Source organism: Pyrus communis, chromosome 2 (genome assembly GCF_963583255.1).
Source record: "Pyrus communis chromosome 2, drPyrComm1.1, whole genome shotgun sequence".
In the NCBI taxonomy this organism is placed as follows: Eukaryota; Viridiplantae; Streptophyta; class Magnoliopsida; order Rosales; family Rosaceae; genus Pyrus; species Pyrus communis.
The window spans coordinates 4,361,926-4,375,155 of NC_084804.1; the positions used below are offsets into that span (position 1 = coordinate 4,361,926).

The following is a 13,230-nucleotide window of genomic DNA, read 5'->3' on the forward strand; positions in this document are numbered from 1 at the left end:
TTGAACTTGTTTTGAGTCCTTTGAGTCTTTGTGAACGTTTTTAACTTTGTTTTTATGTTTTTGAGTCAAATCCAAGTGATTAACAATCCCTCCTAATCCCCGGTCCAGAACGATCCCTACTTATACTTATACTACAATTGACAAAAAGAGGGTTTAATTTGTGTGCGTATAAATCACGCATCAGACACATTAACGTATTACTCAATAACAATCCGACTCATTAATAAATTTACCCAAACTCGTTATTTTCGTATCAATTCGCATCAAAATAATGGTTGTGCAAGAAATTATAAGAGCTACTCAATAATCATTCATCATTAAGCCAAAATTCCTTCAATAACCTAAGGAGGTGGATTGTCTACCCTCCTATTTTCATACTCTTCTCATGCCCTCCTGTGATGTGTGGTCACGATTAAGCCACGTCAACATTTTATATTAATTTTTTATAGAAATAATAAAACAAAGAATGATAAAAATATAAAATATTGACATGATTTAACCGTATCCATACAAACAAGAGGGTATGAAGAGAGTTTGAAAATGAGAAAGCAGACAAGTCACCTCTATAACCTACTATCCCTCACGATCCCCCAAAAAAAAAGGAGGACAAATTGATATTCCCGTGTGGCACACTCGGCAGGTGACAGTTCACACTTCACCGTCGACGCCAACTGTCCCCAGGACTAGTTCGTCGGTGAGGCGCACATCAGAAAAATATAAAAACGGAAATTGCGAACGTAGAACTAAAAGCACTTTTCCTACAAATCCGTCGCGTATATAGCAAATTGCTGTACAGAAAAGCACTTCTGCTGATACTCAAGCCAAGAAAATTCCAACTTGTCTTAGAAGCTGGCAATGGATTTGAAAACGCAGCCGTTGAGGTTCACACTGGGGAAGCAGTCGTCGCTGGCGCCGGAGCGTGACCTGGAGAAGCGCGTGGGGGAGGAGGATGATCCAGAGGGGATCGATCCCCGAGTGAAGCTAATGTATTTGGCCAATGAAGCTGATTTGGATGGGATTAAGGAGCTTCTGGATTCGGGACTGGATGTGAATTTCAGGGACATCGACGATCGGACGGCGCTCCATGTCGCCGCGTGCCAGGGGCTCACCAACGTCGTTTCGCTGCTGCTCGACCGCGGTGCTGACATTGACCCCAAAGACCGATGGGGGAGCACCGTAAGTGAAATTTTGAAATAATAATTACCCATTTCCAATGTAAAAATTTGAAAAATGGGAAATTAATATGTTTAATTAGTGATCAGTGATAATCTAATGTTGATTAAACAGCCTCTTTCAGATGCTATTTACTATAAAAACCATGACGTGATCAAGCTTCTGGAAAAGCGTGGGGCAAAGCCTCTGGTACTTTTTGATTAATTTAGCTGATTTGAATTTTTTAATTTTGACAAATTAAACAAACCCAATTCAGCTAAATGTGTTTTATGATTTGGGTTTGTATTAATTTTGTATATTATGCTCGTTTTGTATTCTAATTTGTATCAGTTCAACATTCAGATGGCTCCCATGCACGTTAGGCATGCCAGAGAAGTCCCAGAGTATGAAATTGATCCCAAAGAACTGGACTTTACCAACAGTGGTGAAATTACCAAGGTAAAGTTCTCGTTTTCCAATTACTTCGGTATACAGATTTGCGGTTTCTTATTTCCCCTGTTATGAATTACACCTCTCGGAGTTGGAACCATCTTATCTTTGTGTGTTTTATAAGCATTTTGATTAGTTGTTCAATTGGGTGTTGTGCCTCTTTTAGTATTGTCACTCGCCTTATTTGATTCTGTTCAACCGTTTGTTGTTTAACAGGGAACATACCGTACTGCATCCTGGCGGGGAATACAGGTTGCTGTTAAATTGCTTGCGGAGGAAGTCCTTGTTGATGAGGATAAAGTGTGCGTTCTTTGTAAACTGTTCGTTGCTTTTTCAATTCGTGATTTCCTTGCTTTATGATGTTTGAATTTATAGGTCAATTTGGTCTTTCTTCAGGAAGGCATTCAGGGATGAGCTTGCATTGCTTCAAAAGATACGACATCCAAATGTAGTCCAATTTTTGGGTGCAGTGACTCAAAGCAGTCCAATGATGATTGTAACAGAATATTTGCCTAAGGTATTTTCCCATTCCGTTGGTCTTCTTAACATGGAATAGTAATGCCATGGTTTATAGTTTCCTGAGTTCTTACCATTCCCGTGTTTTGTTTATTCTGTGCTTATATATGGCCTTCTTATTCTTCATTTTGTATTTGTGACCATTGCATCTCTCTGTATTTTGAAATAGTGAGAAGAGTCTATTTCATAATGTTTACTAGTAAAAGTTGAAGTTCCTATGTTATAGTGTGGAGTGGAACATGATACTCTTTAGAATGCCACCCTTTTTTGCATATGTTAATCGTCAAATTTAGTTTTAGGGTTTCATTGAAAATTCCAGAATCAAATAGGCATGACATTGTTAGTGTTCATAGAGCATTTTTCTCTGTTCAGTTCCATTGAAAATTGAGAGGAAAATAGTTAGTTTATAGCTTAAAAACCGGTGCAATTTAGATTTTTCTTTAGATCTTAAATCTTTATTCTTCTGTCTTTTGATTGCAGGGAGACCTTCGTGCATTTTTGAAAACAAGAGGAGCACTAAAACCAATTACAGCTGTAAAATTTGCACTCGATATTGCAAGGTATGGTACTACTTTGAATTGGCCTTGCTTATCTTGTTCCGAATTTCTTTAGCTAACAAATGAAGAGAGACTATGTACTAATCAATGCTTGACTAATAGTAGCTATAAAACAAGAAAAGTTAGTTGGTTGATTCTTGTTGTGAGAGTAAGATTATGTATTGTACTTGGATATTTTTCCTCACCACCTATCTTTTGTTATCTTGCAGGGGAATGAGTTATTTGCATGAGAATAAGCCAGAAGCTATAATTCATCGGGATCTTGAGCCTTCGTAAGTTTCTTCTTCTTCTTCGTTGGCCTTTTCTTTTTCTTGGCAAGAATTGAACCCATGTCAAAGTCCCATTCCACTTTGCACTTAAGTGATCTAAAAGACCGAATGGTCTACCCCTCTTCTTTTTCCCTATTTTGCTGAGCAAAGCATATGTTGATATTGGCATTGAACTACCAAAAAGATGAATCCTTGTTTCTCATAAAAAGATGAATCCTTGTTTCTCATAATAGCGTGGAACAGTTGGCATCTTATTTTTATGTTGCTCACGAGTAAGATAACAGGAACATATTGCGGGACGATTCCGGGCACCTGAAAGTTGCAGATTTTGGAGTTAGCAAGTTGCTGACAGTTAAAGAGGATAGGCCTTTGATTTGTCAAGACACTTCATGTGAGTATTTTCTTCTGGGAATAAACTGTTGTAGCTAATACGTTTTATAGATCCTAGCCAAGAAAAGTTCGTAGTTTTCCTTTGCTTAGTAGCCCTGGATAAATCTACAAGCGAGCATATGTGTTTGTAGTCTTGAGTGGAATGTGTTAATTTGATTGACAGGTCGATACATAGCTCCTGAGGTTTTCAAGAACGAAGAATATGATACCAAAGTGGATGTATTCTCTTTTGCTCTAATTCTTCAAGAGGTAAATATGACTCATTTCTAAATACTGGACCAACTGTATTTATAAAGTTATTGGTAAGCCATCTTAGTGTGTACCCTCATCTAAGTAAACGTTTGTTTTTAGTAATAAGTTATTGTCAGAAGAACATAATATCAATGCCAAGTAGTTCATACCAATCAGTTGATGTATCAGGCTTCATTTGTGACTTTGTAAGATACTGTTTGTAGATGATAGAAAACTGCCTACCATTTGCTGCCCAGCAAGATAATGAAGTTCCAAAAGCATATGTTGCAAAAGAGCGCCCACCTTTTAGAGCTCCAGAAAAGCTTTATAGACATGGTCTTAGAGAGTAAGTCAACTTTCTCCAACTTATCCATTAAAATTAATGTTCAACTAGTGAGATTTTGTCATGACTTTTGACTGTCGCTTATTTGTCAACTTCTTTACCGTTCTGTTTTGTGTAGTTCTTTCAGAGAGAGAGAGAGAGAGAGAGAGAGAGAGAGAGAGAGCTATGATTTTGGGATGCAAATCAAATTCACTTTTCTTCATAAAAACTTCTATGTTTACCTCTGTGTGTTTTAGGGTCATAAAAACTAGGCTAATCTTGTTAATGTGATACCTGCTCACAGGTTGATTGAGGAGTGCTGGAACGAGAATCCAGCTAAAAGACCTGCATTTAGGCAAATAATATTAAGGCTGGAATTTATGTATAACAATCTTGGTCAGAAAAGTCAATGGAAGGTGACCTCTCTACCTGTGGTGGTTTGCTATTGCTTTGTTTACCTTTATATTCCTGCATTACTACTTGCATAACTGAATATTCCTTCCCCTTTTGCCCCACCCCTACACATATAACATGTACAGGTTAGACCGTTGCAATGCTTTCAAAACTTTGAAGCCATGTTTCGGAAAAATCGTTCTGGTCAAGGCAGCAGAAGTCGTTCATCACGTTCTACCAGCAGCATATAAAACAGGAACCGTTTCTGCATTTGTGTTAACAGCCTGCCAGCCGTAGTTACTCATTCCAAATTGGTGACAAAAAAAGCTAATTGTCAAGACAGCAGAGAATCGCCTTCTGACAACATTTTTCGCATGTAACTACATTTTTATGTATCATATATATATATATATATATATATATATATATATTCATATATGTTTCCATGAATATTTTTGCGTTCCATCACCATGGGTCGTGGCAATGATAATCCAGTCATCTTCGTGCTCATGCCGAGCTTTTGAGTTTGTAAGATAGATAGGTTGCTTGTAACTTTGTAAGCATTAAGTGAACTTTTGATGATAAATGATATTATTTGAATTGATTTTGGCCAAATTTTACTTGATTCATGCTGCAGCCATTGTGAACATGAGTTATGAGCAGAAATTTTATGACGTGATATTCTAAATTATCTAATCTATAGGAGGGCATTGCTCAAAAAAAAAAAAAAAAAAAAAAATCTATAAGAGGGCGAAATAGAGATACAGAAGAGTGAGCATACTGTCCTGACAAACAAGCCAAAACCCGGAAAAAAAAAGAAAAAAAACAGATACTTCATAAAGTAATTAGTTAGCTTATTGAAGCTTTCTTTCCCCAAGTGCCCCAACATAAGTTGGGTGCCTCTTTTGTCTTTGCATGCATTGTGGTCACAAGTTAATTAGCTTGTACAACAAACTCTCTTCTTTTTGTGGCTTGGTCGGGTTAGTTTTTGTGGTTGGTCATATAACTTTGTGAGCAAAATCCATTGAGAAGGGCCTTACTAGTCGTGGAACTAGCCGTTGCACCTAATTATTAGGGCTCAATAACGCAAAAAGAAATAGCCTAACAATTTGTGTTAGAGCCAACTACTTTTGAATGACTAATTGGACCAACTTAATTACGTATACAATATCTTTTGGAAGGTCAAAACTGAGAAAATTTGAGGCCCTAAATTGTCCAATGTGATTTTCTAACAAGATCTTTTGAATGATGAATGGTATTCCAAAAAATTTTGTGCTTATGATCGAAATCGTTCATATTATAAATTACCTTATAACATATGCACATAAAAAAAAAAATCAATTAACAATCTCAATTTTAATCATTTTCTTTTTTTGGTAAAGATGATCTTTACAAAGTGACTTATAATATAAACGGTTTAGATTATAAACATGAAGTTTCATAAATCGGTCACGCGGTGAATTGAGGAGGAACTCCTCCTCATCCATTCGAGCCAAGGTAATTCCTTATGTGAAATGCATCTTGTCTTGTAACTACATCAGTTGGGTAAGAAGATGATTCATTTTTAACAATGTTAGACAATAAGTTCACCCTAGAAACTTAAGTTTGTTTTAAAAAAAAAAAATAATAATAAGAACAATTTATATGTATATGAAGCTAACAATTCCAACTTAAAACTTCGTATTTCTTATAAATTGACAAAGAAAAACTTGTTCACATTCTTTACTGTGCAACGTGGGTACTAGAAAATTCCACTGTTGCAACTCAATAATTTAGAAAGAAAGTGAGCATGGAATTGGAAAAGAAAACAATAATTGTATTCCAGACCACCCAAAAGAAGAAGAAAAATGCTATCATGATTGTCCTTCGGACGGTGGATTCTTAAAGCAAAAGGATAATGTTCAAGACAAACTTTTTAGATTATATTTTGTAAAATCTGTGATGTAGTAGTTGATGGTTGGGCTACTTAAAAAAAAATAAGACAAACCATCAACCGTCACATCATATAATTTACAAAAAATTGTTTAACATTTTGGTCTTCCGAACATTTTTCTAAAGAAAAAAAATATGAATACTGATTACATGTCTCCCTTCATTGAAACAGGGCTAGTGTCATGTTTGCAATCTTATGAGAGGATTACAATTTGTAGGAATAATCCTGGCCATCCATGAGTTTATTAAATGTCAACCTTCATTTGAACACGGGTAGTGTCATGTTCTTTGATAAAGAACGAAAGTTGTACGCAGATAATTTATGCATATGTAAATTACATTAACGTCAACTAAGTATATTCGAACAACTTGAGGTGGGAATTCAAAGAGCTGCCCATGACAGAGGAATTAATGTTGGAGTGGTTGTGCTAATGAGTGAAACCTTTAGTGACAAGGGGGACTATATGCCTTTTCAGAAGGACCACCAGCTTTAATCCAACATAACCTCTCACTTTCTCTCATCTCTTTTCAATTACACTCTTGTTTTGGAGATGAAAGGCTTTTGCTTTCAATATTTACAAGAAAAAACAAACAAAAAAGAAAAGCAATTCTTTTCAAATAAGTACTCTAAATTCTACCTACGACACTGGCTAATTCTTTGCTAGATAGCAAGCGGTATTTCTCTTTTTAACGGTAAAAATAATGTTCAAAGTTCAAACTTTTTTCATGTCATGAAATGTTTAACCAAATCGAATATGACGCTGAAAAAATTTTGGTGGTGAGTGATGACAGTTACAAGTTAAGGATTAGTAACGACTCAAAGAAACAAATTAAAGGGTTTTTTTCATCAAAAGGTAATTGCATTCATAATTTGGCATCAAAGGGCCACTAGCCACAACGATAATACAAATACAAGAGATGATACATTAACAATATTTAGACAAATATATAAAGTATTCCTCCGATCACAACCATAAGATCAAGAACTCACTTGTTGTCTTGAGTTGCCACCGTTGTCGATGACGGGGTAAACACCGCCATGGAGGCAGAGATCGTAGCCAAGCTAAAATCAAATCCCTAACATATGAGAGATAACCTCTAAGGCTTATTGTAACAATGGCCGCTGAACTTTACTTTAATTTAATTTTAATCTTTGAACTCTCATATTAGCTTTTTTAGTCATCAAACTTAACAATGTATTGTACCATTGATCATTTTCACTAACACTGTCTATTTTTCCGTTAATGTAGGAGTATATTAGGAACTTTATTCCACATCACTACAAATGAATTTAAAAGTGAGAAATGAGAGGAAAAAAAAAACCCTTAAAAAAATTAGATTTTTTTTTTTTTGTGTAAGAAAATTGAATATAGAGAAATTTTTTTTCATAGTTTCAACCATTTTCATTTTGTACTTTGATAGTTCAATTTTTCATTTTATTTTAAGTTTTAGATATTAATTTATAAATTTTTATTCTCTTTTTTAGCTTCTTTTATTATTTATTGAAGTTTTATGTTGAAGTTCCTAATACACCCCTAGATTTAACAAACCAAAAAAAAAGATGGTGTTAGTGAAAATGACCAATGGTGCAACACATTGTTAAGTTCGAGGACTAAAGAAACTGATATGAGAATTCAGGGGCGAAAATTAAACTAGAAGTAAAGTTCTGAAACCATTACTACAATTAACCCAACCTCTAATGAGGAAGTTTTGTAGAACATCTATAATTGAATTTAATAACTTAATGTGTGTACAAGCCTTGCAACACTAGCAAGCATAAAAAGATCAATGATAAGGTCTATAGTTCATAATACATTGTACATATATCATTGCTAGCTGCCATGTAGCAAGGCTTAGACTTCGGCAGACCGTTTAGCTAAATTTAGTAAGCTATTGAAAGAGCGACCCATTGGTTACTATAAGTGTATCACTTAAAGTTATCCAAGGCAACCGTTTTAGGTGGATATTCATTGGACAAATGTTTAATTTGTATATGTCGATGTCCTTTTCTTTGTTAATAACCACATTAAGGGTTGGGAGGAAATTTGATTTCGAACTCATCATTCACTAGATTCGAATTTAAAATCTCTTACTTACACATAAAGAAAAATACTACAAGACTGTAGTTTAAGTGGCTAGGGTTCTTCAACTTTAAGATGAGGACATGAGGTGCTTATTTTTATTTTTCTAAACATAAGATATTGGGGGAGGGGGCACTAAACGCAGGACCTTTGTGCAACTGAATGATATTGATCACCTGAGTTACATATCATCATCTTGTACAAGACCCTTAATTACCTCATAAGATTTTTAAGAAACTTATAATTACTAGTAGTTAGTTCATAAATTAATAAAAACCATGAATAAAAAAAATAGAAGAACCCTTCAAAGAAGTGAAAAAGATGGTGAACTGCAATGGACTATGAAATTATGTCCATGATGCATTTATGGTATTAGGTCTTGCATTGAAGACATGAACCTCTCAACATCATTTGAAAGAAATGTTTTGTTGCTTTTGTGGTCCCTTTGCCTTTGGAGATAATATAATTAGTTTCATTAGACTTGGACTTGGACTTGGACTTGGATTTACTTATCAATAATTAACTTAATTACAACGTTATTTCATATATGCATAGATCCGTGACACCATTCTTTTTACATAACTTTTGACACATGTTGTTGGTGGACAAACTTCGTAATATTTCAACAATTCGAACAATCTATCTATTAAGTCTTCCCCCAAAGATCATGTATGTATACCAAAAATCACTCAAATCTGACAAGACCGTTGGATTAAGGGTTTAGAGTTTCTTTGTATAACTGGTCCATTTTCTTCACTACAAATTAATGGATGTCTTAATGATTTTGGATTTGTCTAATTTTTTGCAGTATGATCTATGAATGATGTGACAATCTATGAATAATGTTCTAAAAGAAAGACTGTTAAGATCGTTAAAAATACATTGTGTAGTGGGCCCTGCAAAAATGTGTATCAAAAGTTGCGTAAAAAATGGTACCACAGACTTGCCCTCATTACACACACACACACATATATGTTAAGCAAAACTTACACCTAAAATGGTATTGTAGAGGTTATCATCTATAAACTAAACTACTTTCTTTTCCCTTCTTAGCTAAACAATTCAAAGCTTTCTAGTTTCTGGTTTTACAAAGGGTTGAACATTTCGTGAAAACATTACTAGTATATATACAATGAATGGTAAGATCAATTTGAACCGCTAGGAAATTCCCTGGAGTCCTATCAACTAAATTGGGCAATTGAACAAAACCAAATTCACTTTAATTTTCCTTTCTGTTGAATCACATTACAAGATGTTCATAGCTAGGGTTCCTTTTCTCAGGACAATGTCAACAAAGGGCTATACATAGTACCATTTTTACCAAAAGTCTCTTAGGTTTTTTTTCCATTTGTTTTCGACTGTACCGTTCACTCTACGACGGGTCGGGAATTCAATCGCATCCAACGTACCGATAAAGAAATTCATAGGAGTCGAAATCACACCAGAGAGTCGAGTCTAGCGACCGATAACACTATTTAACATTTACCATGTATGGTGTGGATGGATATGTATGAGTAGTAGGGTTTTATGATATATTAAGTTGCTCTCAATGTGGTCCTCTTCTAGATATGGGGGATATTTTCTTGTTGTGAACCATAAAGAGTACTTAGGACCTGTGAGAACATGGAGAATTACCATGGCCTTCCTATTTTAGAACTAAGAAAACTCAGACATGATGCAATGCGATAAAAAGGTGTATTGGAACGTTTTGAGAAAGCTTATGCACACATATATTCACAGAGGAAAGAAAAAAAAGAAGATAATAATCAAATCATGGCAAATGATTAAGGGTGATGTTTCACTAAAGATTGATCATACAATATTTATGTCACCACAGAAACATACAGAGGCGGATCCACCTTGGGTTAAGGTGGGTCAGCTGACTCCCTAAACTTAGAAATTCTTCATAGAAGAGTGCTATTCTTTGAAAATTTGAGATTTCGTTGAAAGCTGTTGTCCAATTGTTCGACAAATTGCCTCTATGGGCATTGGGCAAAGTAGTTGCTAGCCTCATGCATTTGTATGCTTTGCCATGAACATCTTTCGATAGGCCACTTGGCATATGTTGGCATCTATAGTTATGCTTGCTCAAAAGTTATTGATATCAGTCGACATGCTCGTTCGGTAGCTATTGGCATCTATCAACAAGCGTGCAATATGACTTGGTAAATGACCTCGGGCCTCTAAAGCTCGATAAAATGCCAATTTTCATGCTATACCAACTAAAAAATTTTGTGCGCTTCGTGCACTATTCTTACTAACCCCCAATAAATTTTTTTGGATCCGTCACTGGTAACATATGTACAAGAGACAATGAGAGCATATATTTGCATTGAACAATACACATATATACATATACTGTTGTGTGGCATCTAGGATCTAGCGTCAGTGATGTGTTATATATGTATGGACTCATATGGTGAAAGAAATTTATGGGCAGTGGAAGCTTAGATGAAGGTGCATTGATGATCACATGAACAACAAGAAACGAGAGATGAGGAAATCGACAATATTCAAGACAACGCCAGGAATAGAGTATGTGTCATAACCTCATAGCTAGAGAAGACAACGGTGGTGCCAATTCTCTATGTATAAAGACCCATACATTTCGAACAGAACTTTCCTGTTACAACATGAGGTTAATTAATTAAGTCAATAAAGTTAGTACCAAGGAAAACATTGGGATGTTTTATTAATCTTGGTTAAACCCTAATTAGTTGGCTAAAATTCATCTTGGCGCGCATATGTTTTTACTTGGAATGGGATCAAGTAAACCCTAAATATATTTTGATCTTGGATATTAGTTCGCTAAAATTCATGCTAACACATTTTCCAGCCAAACACATTGACAACAAGAATTGGGTGGCGTGAAGCATGTGTGGGTGTTAGGCTTCACACGTAGGCAAACTTGCTCTGATACCATGAAGAAAGTTAAGGTTACACCGTAAAATCAATTGGTAATTTGGGGAGTGGCCCAACCTCTTATAAGCCCTTGCAAAGTTTTTTCGTTCACCAATATGGAACTCTTTTACGGTTTAACCTTCACATCCTCACAATTTACTCACACCCCTTTTTAGCTTCTCTCACACTCTTTTTTTTTTTACCATACTAAATTGAATAAGTCAAACAAAATCAACGGTTGTGATCAAACATGAGTGTATAAAAGGCTAAAAATGATGTGTTTATCTTTCCCCTTGAATTATTCTGTTTCGTGACTTTTCATGTATCAACACACATTTGAATTTTTGAAAAATGTTGCGGTTAAAGTAAAATTGTAATCCAATTATTGACAAATCATAAATCATAGCAACTAAGGGGAAACTCATTCATTCTTCCCCTTATTTGATTCATGACTTTCTCCATTCTAAATAAGTAAACATGTTAAGATGAACTCAGGACATTCGTTACATGCATGTACATACCAAACATGCAATCCATCTTATTATAAAATAGATGTTAAATACATTCTTTTTCATGCTTTCAACATTCTTTTCCAACTTACTTTGGTATCATATTAAAATTATTAGCATCCACCATAAAATTAATTGATAATGAATGAAAATGCTCAAGATCTTTTGATGCGGGATAATACTCTCAACAATGGATGGTGGCCAAATGTACTACTCTATGTAAAAGCACCTACGATGATTAAATGGGTAGTGTATATACAGTAGGTCGAATTATATGTATGTGGTAAAAACAAGAGAAAGATGGATGATATATGTTTTTCCAATGTCGATCGAGCATGGCCAACATTACACATCTCCTCTCAAACTTGTTATCATCCCTGTGTTTGCAATTAGGTGGGTAAGGAAAAGTGACATGTCTTCTGCAAACCACGAGTGAAATGGTACGTATAACAAACAAACATATGATCAACCAGGAGTACTACGTACACAGGTGGGCGCTACCTCTTCCTAGGTCAAATCAGATCGAATGGACATGCGGTTAAAAGTCAGAAATTCGAATTTATTTTTGAAAAAAAAAAAAAATTAGAAACGTCACCGAATTATACGTCTTGTTTCACTTTGCCTTATAAATTTTAAATTTAGTTTCATGTCAATATTCTCCTCGCTGTTTGTTCTGCCATTGTTCCTTCAAATTGAGGATTGGTTTTTGTCCATTTAGTATGCGGGATGCCTTTGAATTTGCTTCCGATCTGCAAGCTTGTAAAATTTCTTACACTTGAATTATCAAAACTTTTCTTTTTCCAGGTATATTAATACGAATTGAAAGTTTAAAAGAGCTCAAACTATATTGAAAGTTTGGACGGAAAAATCAAACAATGTCCAAATATCAAGATAAGTCCCCGCTAAAATTTTCTCTTTTCTTAATTTAACAATTGTTTTTCATGAGATTTGGGCTGAAAGTAGTTTTCATCAAAATTGAGACTGAGTATCACTACACCCAATGGTCATCGATGGCTCAACGTTTTCGTTTTTGATTCGACGAGAAATTGGATTAGTTATGGAAAATATCAAATACAAGCTAGCCATGGCCAGGCCATCACAACAACAAAGGATTGGTCTCTTCTCTACAACGCCAAGAACTCCTTGCTGTATTATAAGTCAGCATATTAAAGAGCTGCATATATGCATGGCTGGACATATGGCGGACAAAGTGATATACTTCTATGCAATATATTTTCTTAGGAAATAAATTGACATCATGTTTCATATTTGTGGGAAATTGGGATACACACGCACACACATGTATATGTGTTTTCTCATTCCACCAAGACCGACTACTTTTTCTATTTCCTAAACCTCTTGACCTAGGTAGGGGATAGAAAAGCCATATCTTACGCATTCCAAATTAAGAAACTAAATTCAAATAGATTAGAAACTAAAATTAAATGAGGTCTGAGTAACCTACTTTAAAAAAAATTAATTTCACTAAAATAAATAAAAAATTTAGAGAAACATATAAATAAAATA

The 13,230-nt window shown here is 35.0% G+C and overlaps 1 protein-coding gene across 1 annotated transcript; it reads left to right on the forward strand.

Moving 5' to 3' along the window:
• The first annotated feature begins 589 nt into the window (after window positions 1-589).
• LOC137725862 (serine/threonine-protein kinase 12-like) lies at window positions 590-4,887 on the forward strand. Its single transcript, XM_068464685.1, has 12 exons — window positions 590-1,176; window positions 1,288-1,362; window positions 1,516-1,611; window positions 1,819-1,904; window positions 1,999-2,119; window positions 2,599-2,678; window positions 2,885-2,947; window positions 3,229-3,335; window positions 3,498-3,583; window positions 3,790-3,911; window positions 4,192-4,303; window positions 4,427-4,887. Exons 1-12 carry the CDS (start codon window positions 856-858, stop codon window positions 4,529-4,531), a joined length of 1,374 nt encoding a protein of 457 aa, XP_068320786.1. The 5' UTR covers window positions 590-855; the 3' UTR covers window positions 4,532-4,887.
• The last annotated feature ends 8,343 nt before the right edge of the window (window positions 4,888-13,230 follow it).

What these genes read in the sequence shown, in the direction of transcription:
- LOC137725862 (XM_068464685.1), top strand. Translation starts at nt 856, where the DNA reads ATGGATTTGAAAACGCAGCCGTTGAGGTTCACACTGGGGAAGCAGTCG. An exon ending in TTGCTCTAATTCTTCAAGAG is followed by an intron (nt 3,584 to 3,789) that starts GTAAATATGACT and finishes TACTGTTTGTAG; the next exon opens with ATGATAGAAAACTGCCTACC. An exon ending in GTCAGAAAAGTCAATGGAAG is followed by an intron (nt 4,304 to 4,426) that starts GTGACCTCTCTA and finishes TAACATGTACAG; the next exon opens with GTTAGACCGTTGCAATGCTT.